A 12393-nucleotide genomic window follows, 5' to 3' on the forward strand; every position below is an offset into this window, starting at 1 on the left:
TTCGCAGATGAGAAATACTGTCACTGAAGCTACTACCCTCACAGGTCCAGCAGCTGGAAAGGTCTCTCCTGTACCAATATATTAATGATCCCAATCGATTTACTCGACGTTTCATTTGCAGTAACAATAAACAAGGCTCAAGGTCAGAGAGAGAGGGAAAGAGGAGATGGGCACAGTGGAGGAGACAGAGAAAACAGACAGAGAGGGAGGGATGAGGAGATGGACAGAGAGCGGGATGAGGAGAAGATGGAGAGAGATTGGGAAGGGGGAAGAGATGCACAGTGAGAGAGGGAGGGGAAGGGGGAAGAGATGCACAGTGAGAGGGAGGGGAGGGCAGAGGAGAGGGGAAGAGGAGGAGGTGGAGGACATGGGGGAAGACAAGTAGATGGACAAATAGAGGGGGAGGAGAAGATGGAGAAAGAGAGGGGGGCAGCAAAAGGAGATTAGGGCTTATTACCATACACATCTAGCAATTTGTTTCCTCTGTTTTAACATGGACATAGCTGTGATGGATGTCTGTACAAAACAGATCTCAGCTCATCTGAACTGGATATATAAAATTTGTCAACACAGGAAATTCCGCCCCACCCCCCCCACCCCTCCTCCAACCACACTCCTTGTGTCATTTAAACAAGTTCCAAAACTATGACTAGTCTTAAAATCAATTACAATGTCACTGGCAAACCACAGTTTTTATTTCTTCACCAGAACTTTAATTGCCTTTCCAAATTTCTCCTCACGTCCATTTAGCACCTGCTCAATGTACAGATTAAATAACATCCTGGATATGCTACAGCCCTATATCACTGCTTTCTCAACTACTGGTTCCCATTCATGTCACATACTGCAGTTTAGCTTCTGTACAAGCTCTAAATAACCTTTCACTTCCCGCATTTTATCCTGCTACCTAAAGAATTTCACAGAATACATTCAGTCATCATTACCAAAAGCTGCCTTTAAATCTATAAATGTTATAAACACAGATTTGCCTTACTTTCTATGGTAAGTTGCAGGGTCAGTACTGCCTAGTGCGTTCTTATGTAGCAGAATCCCACTAATCCGAACCCCGGTAATCCGAAAATGAAAAATGTTAATCTAAGAATGGAAAACTGTGTGGTAAACTGTTGTACATACACACTATTTTAATTTACACAGTACAGTAAACATGTATTAGAAAAATTGGCAAAAAACATTGAATTTAAACAGTTCATAACAATGAAAGAAAATCTGTCAAACTTACTAAAATACAGTGGACATTTTATCCCTACTTTATAGATGACAAAAACTCAAGCCATTGCTTTTTGGCACAATGAAGACAGTCTGTTATGTGACGCATAGTTGTGTCACCGTCTCATAAACATCAAATCAGCATGTGTAACAATGGGCACTTGCTCCAAATAATGCAGTGCGAGGTTAAGCACCAGCTCTCCTTTGTCTCTTTCAGGCTCATTGTCACTTCTGTCACAGCAGTCCAGTTTTTCCTGGACTTGAGTCACAGCAACAACTAAATCAGCATCAGTAAGGTTCTCCACACATATCCCATCCATCGCCATCCACTCATCTACATCTCCTTCACTAGCATCTACACATCCAGGGATTGTTTGTACATTTGTAGTAGATTTTCCTCCTCATTTTCAACTAAGTTGTCCTGAAATTCAAGAGATGTCCACCGTTTTCTCCACAATTTTCTCAGAGTGTTTTCTGAAATATTCTGCCAAGCCTCAGTGGCCCATTAAACAACATCCTTCACATTGGTTTTTATTTTATTTTATCCACTAAAGGAATTCCATCATCTTGTGAGCCATGCTGCAGCTGGGGTTGGTGCTGTTTGTGGCTTCCGCCCTCTGTTGGGGGCCAGATGATATCGTTTAGTTGGCATAGTTTGGGGTGATGTCATCATTTTGCCGGATCATGTGAGGGGGCCAGTTTGGTTGGGGACTCAGGAGGAGCCAGGTCCACACAGTGCCAGAACACGCTGGGACTGCCAGCGGCACGCATAGACTGCCAGATGGAAGGGCTGTGGTCATGAGGGTGCGCAACCTCGTCGTAAACCAGATCCAGCAAGCTTTAAGATGAGTGCATTTTGATCCTAATAGACAAACCTCCACAATTGTGATATCTTGTGATTCTCCAGTGATTTGGATTCGTGTTGCTGCTCGTAGTGTTGCCGAGGCGAAGAGCAGCGAGTGAAGTGCTTGGGGAAGGCATATCTGATTAGCTTCCTTCGACTTCCTATTACTATTTACTGTGATCAACTTGTTACAATTTGTTAAGGTCAGCTAACAGTAATTTTTCTTGCCTGCTGGCCACTAATGCCCCAGTTGCCTGCCCTGGGGGTTAGTGTATGTAACAGCAGTGTATTATTCCTCGCCTTGTCGCTGCTGTCCGGTAAGGAATGTAGTTTTGACAGCTTTCTTGATTGCCGGCCAGTTGGTGATTCTTCTAGTCTGGTGGTAGTGATTCCTTTCTCGTTCCGGGCGGTCTAAACACAGTATTCTGGGGACGTAGTGCAGACCACTGGTTCCAGCGTTGGCATATTGTTCCATCGTTGCATTTGGTTTATCGGATGTCAGGTAGCTTCAGCAAGATTATCATTAGTCATTCATAAGACTACTGCTAGTCTGAGTTACCATCTTGTGGAGTGAATGCAACTCTTGGCTGCCTTTCTCATCGCTCGCTTAAGTGTGTGTTGCTGGACATTCTCAGAGGTCGATTCCTGGAGCACCGTCTGTGACCCCTTCGTTCTTGTAAGACGTGTGTTCTAAAAGGAGGTCTGATGGCCAGTAGTTCAGTGTAATGCTCCTTCAGTCCACGCCTTCTGTGGGTATAATCTGCCTCTGTACCCTTTAAGGAACTTATGTACTGGTCCTTGTGTTTTATTACTGTATTATTTCTTACAATACTTTGTAATGCCTACATTAAAGGTTACAAATATCTAGTTAATAGTTCTGGTCGCTTTCTGGTATAAACCTAGCAGTGAAGTGTTCAGTGGATGATAGGGGTTGGGTTACGAAGTTTACCGTCATCTTATTTTACCTGTTTGCTATTGTATTTCTGCCCTTTGCTATTGTATTTGATGTTTTACAGCAGGTTTCTAATTTTATTATTATTATTATTATTATTATTACCGTTCCTGGTGTAGTAAGCTCTTCCACCGTGATTGTGGTCATTTGCCTTAAAATTCTAATTGGTATTTGTATTTTAGCAGTAACTCTTAAAATCTTATTTACTGCCATTCCTGGCATCTGAATTTATTGCCATTCTTTGCATGTTAGGCTTTCAGCCATGATAGTGGTCACTTTACTTAAAATTCTAATATGCTATTTGTATTTACGCAGTAAGCCTTTAAAACCTTATTTCCTGCCATTCCTGGCGTCTGATGCCTTCTGTTGTGTTTGTGACAACTTGCCTTTAATATTTCAATACCTGTAATTTGTAAGTTGCAGCTAGTTTTAAACAATTATTAATTTATTGCCATTCCTGGCATGAAAGGCTTTCTGCCCATATCACAGTGGCTTGCTTTTAAAACATTATCTGCTGTATCTGTATTTAATGGTGATTTGCTAAATTGTAACTCACTGAAACCATAATTATTTACAGTTGTTTATTGCTTCATTGATAACTTGTGGTATTTTTGTTTATTGTTGAGTTTGGAATTACTGGTTTAAAATAAATTGTATGTAACTGTAAAAGGTAACCAATAGTAAGTGATTATGGCCCTGTCCACAATCATAACCGAATCCTGCCTTCCTTTGACTACCATGTTTCATCTTGGATCAGCATTTTAAAAATTGCTTTCTGTAAATCAGTTTTAATGTTTTGCAGTACACCCTAGTCCATCAGCTGTAGAAGTGGTGTAATATTTGCCAGCAAAAACTTTGCCGTAATTTCTCCATCACATAAATCCTCAGTGCTGGGATGAGATGGCGCTTTATAAATCAAAAGGACTGCATGGGGAGACAAATGATTTTTCCTTAGAAAACCATCACACAGAGGGAACAAACTGGCCGTGAAACCATTCTTTAAACAGCTTACCATCTATCCATGTTTTTTTTTTTTTTCTGGTTGTGATAATATACGGGCAGGGACCTCATGTTGCAGTTTTTAAAAGCTCTGGGCCTAGCAGATTTTCCGATCAGCATTAAAGGCAGCTTGTGATTACCGGCAGCGTTGATGCATGTTAATGAAGTCACACAATCTTTGCACATTTTAAAACCAGGAGCATGATCTTCTGCTTCTGATACCAGGATTTTGTTGGCAATGCCCTAAAATTAAGGCCAGTTTCGTCAGCATTATAAATTTGTTGGGGAGAATACTTTCCCTCTCTTATCATTTTTTTCAAACTCACCCAAGTATTTCTTCACTGCATCACGCTTCAGAAGAAAGCTTCTCTCCAGTAATTGTTAGCTGACGGATTCCATTACGTTTTTTGAATCTGTCCAACCAACCCGTATTCACACTAAAAGACTCATCACCATTCATTAATTTGTTCAGGTAAACAGCCTTTTCCTAGCCAGTGCTCAACTCAAAGGAGTTCCCCTTTCTCTTTCCTGCATAAACCAAAGGAAAAGAGCTTCATGCACTTTATCGTTCTAGGACTGTTTCAAAGTCTGACGAATTTCGAGTCTTTTCCCCAAAGACGTGGCACAGAACTGTTCAATCTTCAACTGGTTACCTTCCAATCACAAATGCTTGCTTTACCAACACCCTTTTCTGTTACCAGTTTAGATACATTCTCACCACTGTCTATCTGCTTAAAGCATTCAGTTTTTCTTTAAAAGTTAACATTGTATGTTTCTGTTTGCTCATGACAAATAACGCACACCACTATGCCTGAACGAATACAATACAAGTGTTACGCTTGCCAGTGATTGATAACCAACATAACTAAGCACTTTGTGAGCCAACTGACAGTGCACTGACCTCAGACACTACAAAGGTCTCAACAATGCGCAACAACAAGAGCAGGGAATGAGTGAGAGTGAACCATTGTTCCCACACTTGTTACCATAGTGTACCTACTTACCTACCTGGTATACTTCATTCTAGAAACCGTAATTCCGGCTATTCCGAACAAGGTTTGGTCCCAATTCGTTCGGATTAATGGGACTCTACTGTACTTCTCTGGAACCATAACTGATCTACAGCAGATAAGCTCCTACCAGTTTTTCCATTCTTCCACAAATAATTCATACCAGTATTTTGCTATCACGATTTATTAAACTGATAATTTGGCAACAGTCGCACCTATTGTGATGAATCAAGCTGGAATCTCTTTACTTCCTCTCTTGTTTTGCCATCTGCCTCCATAAATTAATTTTATTTTTATTTTTTGCCTAATTACCATTAAAATGCACGAGTATAATCTGCATTTCCACAAAAGAGAAAGGTTAGCCCTCCGTCTTAAGGAATATAACACCAAGTCTAATTTTGTGCTTAGTTTTGTGTATGTGATTAATTTCCTAAGTTATTTTGACCATTCCTAGTTAAGACTTTTGTTATAAGGTGAAATCAGTAATTGCTTAGAGACTTAGATTCTATTGTTGACTTATAAACAAATATAAAGTATGTACTAACTACAAACATTTGGAAGAACTACTAGGTTTCTTAAAGTATTTATTTGGCTCTATTTGAAAACATATTAGCAAAGCCAGCCCTTAATTAATTCCAAAATAGTTACCAGGTATTCAAAAGTATTGTTTGTATAACTACATCTGTTAATTTCATTATTTAAACAAATAATTTGGCTTACTCTTTGTGGTGAAAGGAATTATTAAAAAGAAGAAATTTTTTGATGTATTCAGTTAATTGAATGAATTATGTTTTAATTGAAATTTCTATAACATAAACATTGAACAATGTACAATTTCAGCGCCTATTACTGTGAGGATATATAAAGGACTGATATTTGGTCCTCAGACAGTCAGTCACCAATTGATATTCAGATGTGAATTATGTATTGGTTACATTAACAACAATGCATCAACTTAACTGTGGAATAAATGTAACACAAGTAAATCGTGTGTTAGAACAATTTAATGACAGCATCTGTTTAATTTATGTATCACACGTACCGTATTACTTTGCAAGAACTGTGAACTGTGTGGTTAGGTTTTTACTGCTCACATATGTTCAACAGGAAACTATTATAGCAATATGCTAATGTCTGCAACCTATTAATGAAGCTTATCGGCATTTACCAATAGTGAACTGGCCATATAATTGTGTAATATCTGGGGATTGTGAACAGTGAAAGTAATGAATCTTGAAACACAATAGTGTAACTGTTGGCTACATCATTTACTGTATTCAGTGACGAATTTCCACCCTCCATTTTTCAGGCAGTATAACAATGCAGTACATCGACACTGAGGACTAACAATGAAGAAATAAAGCAGGCAAATATCACATTGTCAACACCAGACTTCTTCGGAAGTCTTTTTGAAATCTGAAGACACTTTGCCTGTCCTCCATATCTTGCACATCAGATAGAACAGTTTTGTCATTATATGTTTTCTCGGATTTAAGATTTCTGAGGGAATGTTGTCTACTGCTAGCACTGTCTCTTAACTTTGGTTTTACAGTTTTCTGCTGACATCTTCTTGCAGTACAATCTCTCTCATCTCATCTTTATCTAATTCCTCTTCCCTTTCTGTAATACTGTCTTTAAAGTTCATTTCTTTCTACATATTCCTTCCACCTTTCAGTCTAATATTGGCTTGTCATCAGAGCTTTCAATATGCTTCTTTTTTTCCCCCTCTAGGCATCTCTGTAATTGGGGCACACAAGCCACCTCAGCGTAGTTCAAATGGCAGGTGCAATTGTTCCAGTTGAACAGAATAATGTACCATTTTTAGAAAAAGGACAGATAGTCCTACGTACAAAAACAATATCTTTTAGTGAAACAATGGGAAATCCAGGATGGAACAACAACAATATGAAAAGAACATATTGCTACTCACCAAGGAGAAGAGGCTCTGAGTCACACAGAGGCACAATGGAAAAAAATAATAGCACAAATACTTAGGCTTTCGGGCAATGTCCTTCCTCAGAAGTCCTTCCTCATCATTCTTCCTCACACATTCACACAATAACAACCCACACACACATATGGCTGCTGTCTCCAGGCACTAGGTAGTCGTCTTTAAGTCATCAAAGGAACATACATGCTGCAACAATGACGTAAACAGTGAAGAGCCAAAGAAACTGGTACATGTGCCTAATATTGTGTAGGGCCCCCACGAACACACAGAAGTACCACAATACGACATGGCATGGACTCAACTAATGTCTGAAGTCGTGCTGGAGGGAACTGACATCATGAATCCTGCAGGGCTGTCCATAAATTTGTAAGAGTATGAGAGTCTGGAGATCTCTTCTGAACAGCACATTGAAAGGCATCCCAGATATGTTCCATAATGTTCACGTCTGGGGAGTTTGGTGGCCAGCAGAATTGTTTAAACTCAGAAGAGTGTTCCTGGAGGCACTTTGTAGTAATTCTGGAGGTGTAGGGTGTCCCAATGTCCTGTTAGAATTGCCCAAGTCCATCAGTATGTACCGAGCGAAGTGGCACAGTGGTTAGCACATTGGACTCGCATTCAGGACGACGATGGTACAACCCCGCATCCGACGATCCTGATTTAGGTTTTCCGTGGTTTCCCTCAATTGCTCCAGGCAAATGCCGGGATGGTTCCTTTGAAAGAGCACGGCCGACTTCCTTCTGTATCCTTCCCTAATCCGACGAGACCAATGATCTCACTGTTTGGTCTCCTCTTCCAAACAACCCCAACCCCCATCAGTATGCACAATGGACAAGAACGAATGCAGGGGATCAGACAGGATGTTTACATATGTGTCACCTGTCAGAGTCATACCTAGGCATATCAGGGGTCCCATATACAAGCTTGAACAGTCCCCTGCTGACATGCAGGGTGCATGGATTTGTGAGGTTGTCTCCATACTTGTACACGTGCATTCACTTGATACAATTTGAAATGACATGTTTCCAGACACCAACAGTCCAACGTCAGTGTTGATGGGCCCAGGCAAGGTGTAAAGCTTTGTGTCCTGTGGTCATCAATGGTACACAACTGGGCCTTCGGCTCCAAAAGCCCATATTGATGACGTTTCGTTGAACGGCTTCCACACTGACACTTGTCGATGGCCCAGCACTGAAATCCGCAGAAATTTGTGGAACGGTTGTTCTTCTGTCAAACTGAACGATTCTCTTCAGTTGTCATTGGTCCCGTTCTTGCAGGATCTTCTTCCAGCCACAGCGATTTAAGGAATTTGATGTTTTACCGGATTCCTGATATTCATGGTACACTCGTGAAATGGTCATATGGGAAAATCTCCACTTCATTGTTACCTCGGAGATGCTGTGTCCCACTGCTCGTGCTCAAACTATAACAGCACGTTCAAAGTCACTTAAATCTTGATAACCTGCCATCGTAGCAGCAGAAACCAATCTAACAACTGTGCCAGACACCTGTTGTCTTAAATAGGCATCGCCAACCGCAGTGCCATATTCTGCCTGTTTACGTATCCCTGTATTTGAATATGTATGCCTATAACAGTTTCTTTGGCACTTCCACTATAACAGCAGTGTTAATGCCGTTGACGGAATATTGTCCCATTCAAATATGCAGTTCAGCAAGTAGCTTTGTTTTTTCTGCAGTATTTCAAACTGCAGTCAACTTTTAGTGGTCGGAGAGAGTGGCCATGTACACTCCTGGAAATTGAAATAAGAACACCGTGAATTCATAGTCCCAGGAAGGGGAAACTTTATTGACACATTCCTGGGGTCAGATACATCACATGATCACACTGACAGAACCACAGGCACATAGACACAGGCAACAGAGCATGCACAATGTCAGCACTAGTACAGTGTATATCCACCTTTCGCAGCAATGCAGACTGCTATTCTCCCATGGAGACGATCATAGAGATGCTGGATGTAGTCCTGTGGAACGGCTTGCCATGCCATTTCCACCTGGCGCCTTAGTTGGACCAGCGTTTGTGCTGGACGTGCAGACCGCATGAGACGACGCTTCATCCAGTCCCAAACATGCTCAATGGGGGACAGATCCGGAGATCTTGCTGGCCAGGGTAGTTGACTTACACCTTCTAGAGCACGTTGGGTGGCACGGGATACATGCGGACGTGCATTGTCCTGTTGGAACAGCAAGTTCCCTTGCCGGTCTAGGAATGGTATAACGATGGGTTCGATGACGGTTTGGATGTACCGTGCACTATTCAGTGTCCCCTCGACGATCACCAGAGGTGTACGGCCAGTGTAGGAGATCGCTCCCCACACCATGATGCCGGGTGTTGGCCCTGTGTGCCTCGGTCGTATGCAGTCCTGATTGTGGCGCTCACCTGCACGGCGCCAAACACGCATACGACCATCATTGGCACCAAGGCAGAAGCGGCTCTCATCGCTGAAGATGACACGTCTCCATTCGTCCCTCCATTCACGCCTGTCGCAACACCACTGGAGGCGGGCTGCACGATGTTGGGTCGTGAGCGGAAGACGGCCTAACGGTGTGCGGGACCGTAGCCCAGCTTCATGGAGACGGTTGCGAATGGTCCTCGCCGATACCCCAGAAGCAACAGTGTCCCTAATTTGCTGGATAGTGGCGGTGCGGTCCCCTACGGCACTGCGTAGGATCCTACGGTCTTGGCGTGCATCCGTGCATTGCTGCGGTCTGGTCCCAGGTCGACGGGCACGTGCACCTTCCGCCGACCACTGGCGACAACATCGATGTATTGTGGAGACCTCACGCCCCACGTGTTGAGCAATTCGGCGGTACGTCCACCCGGCCTCCCACATGCCCACGGACGCAAAGTCCGTCAATTGCACATACGGTTCACGTCCACGCTGTCGCGGCATGCTCCCAGTGTTAAAGACTGCGATGGAGCTCCGTATGCCACGGCAAACTGGCTGACACTGACGGCAGTGGTGCACAAATGCTGCGCAGCTAGTGCCATTCGACGGCCAACACCGCGGTTCCTGGTGTGTCAGCTGTGCGTGCATGTGATCATTGCTTGTACAGCCCTCTCGCAGTGTCCGGAGCAAGTATGGTGGGTCTGACACACTGGTGTCAATGTGTTCTTTTTCCATTTCCATGAGTGTATTTGTGAGTTGTTCTCATGTGATGTGTGTGAGTTTTCAACTTTGGAACAAGGACCTCGTTTGAAAGCTTAAAATGTTCCTATTACTCTTTTTCATCATACTTGTTTGTGACTCGGTGCCTCCTGTACATTGTATGTAGCACTCTATCTCTCTACATTGTTGATATTTTGTTATAATTAATTAATGCCATTAGAAACCCACAATACCTTTCTCACAAAGTCATTTGGTGTAAACAAGAGCGGCATGTGTGAAGCAATAATAGACATTTTGCTAGTCAGGCTCTTGGTATGCAATTCGGGCTGTGGAAATGTATACAGCAGCCTGTTCACCTGAAACACACAACAACAGTGCCATGATTTATAGAGTATTACAATATTACCTGATAAGGAATTATAATATTCAAGGAATTATTCATTACAAATATGATGACCCAATAGCATTTAGTATTATATTGCTGCATCTGTCATCAGTGAGATGAGTTTCTAGGTCTACATACATACTCTGTAGACTACTGTGAAGTGCATGGCAGAGGACACTTAGCTTTCCATCAAATTTTTAGGGTTTCTTCTTTTTCCAACTGCATATTAATTATGGGCAGAATGACTGCTTGAATCACTTTGTGCACTCTGTAATTAGTTGTCAAACCATTTGCCTTTATTGTTGTTCATTTTTTTCTTAAAGCAACTCCTACTCTGAAGGTACCATGAAATCTGTGACTACTGCAACACCAATAGTTTGGATATCTCAACCATTACACTCAAAGGGATGCACTTGACTCAGTAGTTGTTAAGCTTAGCTTAAACAAAAATCAGTTTGCCAATAAGCTCTATAATTCCAATAGCCCAATCACCAACTTCTACCAGAAAAATACATGTAGCTACTAGGATAATCAGTTCACCCTAACAATTGGTTAAATAAAAGTCAAAATGATATTTACTTCAAAGGCAGCAATGGACACTGGTATACATAAATGGCTTTACAACAAGGTCAAGAGAGGAACTCACTCACAATCACAATTATGGATATAACTATTTCAGGGATTTAGCAGGCCTGCCTCGATGCGAGCTCTTAGTCCGCCCTGTCCCCTTATCGAGGATGAACCATCACCTTATCACTGATCCTAACCACATCTATTTACTCCTTTAGATTTCCCTTTATATTCCCAACCGACAGTAGAAGGCAACCGACAAACCAACCCAGTGTTTCGTTCCCAAGAAAACCCATAATGGATTTACCTGCTGTTAAATAGTCCGCAAATATTAACTGCCTTCCAGTCAAATCTCTGAGTGGGACAGCATCCAAAGGAATATATACATTTGCAGTGTACAAAGAGTGTGCCAAATTGTTACATTACAGATTGTGGAAATGAACACCAGTGAACTAAAATTGGAATACTAGGACTAGCAAAGACTCACAGGAAAGGCAGTGGTTACTTCAAAACAGCTTATGAAAATACAATATATTTTTCTGGTAGATGAGGTAATTCCATTAATGATAATGCCTTGTTAGTACATATGGGATAGAATGGCACAATAACTGAATACAAGACTGTCAGTGACCGAATAACGTTAGTGGAATTCAATATTAGATCTTGCAAGTTAAATGTTATACAGGCATATGCACCAACTTTAACAGCTGCCCATGAAGAGTTAGAAGAATTTTCAGTGTCTTTTCAAATTCCTAAAACTGATACCCTAAAAGGAAATTACCATAATAGTAAGATATTTTAATGTTAATGAAGGGAAATGGAACTCAACAAATGAAGTATGGTCATGGAGACAGACTGATTCATTTCTGGCAGAAAAAATAAGTTTATTTACACTTTGAACACCATTAATGAAGACTTTACAACTGGACCTCAAGAAGTGGAACTTACTGCTATCACACTGACTATGCTTCGATTGGCTTAAGATGGAGTTTGTCCATTACAAAAATATCAAGACACTTCCGAGTGCTGATCGCGATTCTGAACATCAGTTTTTATGTCCTGAAAAGAGAATGAAACTGTCGAAATTACTTCCAGAAACATTACTAGATCAAAAGGGTGAAACTGAAATTTTTGTAGGAATTGAGTGAAAGAAAAACATTCCTACAATCAGTAAGATATAATGACATCTGCAGAGAAATGGAACTTCCTGAGAGAGGCATTACTTAAAACATCAGAGGAAGTAGTCAACAATAGCAAAAAAGTAAAGAATGAAAGTTTTTACTAAAAAAAAAAAAAATAATAATAATTGAGGACTTAAAAGTACTGA

At 41.4% G+C, this 12393-nt stretch overlaps 1 protein-coding gene across 3 annotated transcripts in view; it reads right to left on the minus strand.

Annotated features, from left to right (window-relative positions):
* The window catches only part of LOC126336442 (uncharacterized), a 99437-nt gene that overhangs the window by 12032 nt on the left and 75012 nt on the right, over window positions 1-12393 (minus strand). For all 3 annotated transcript variants that reach the window (XM_050000147.1, XM_050000156.1, XM_050000163.1), the window contains one exon: window positions 10345-10467. In XM_050000147.1, the coding sequence (XP_049856104.1) occupies window positions 10345-10467 (123 nt within the window). The remainder of the gene's footprint in view (window positions 1-10344; window positions 10468-12393) is intronic.

This window comes from Schistocerca gregaria, chromosome 1 (genome assembly GCF_023897955.1).
Source record: "Schistocerca gregaria isolate iqSchGreg1 chromosome 1, iqSchGreg1.2, whole genome shotgun sequence".
Classification (NCBI taxonomy): Eukaryota; Metazoa; Arthropoda; class Insecta; order Orthoptera; family Acrididae; genus Schistocerca; species Schistocerca gregaria.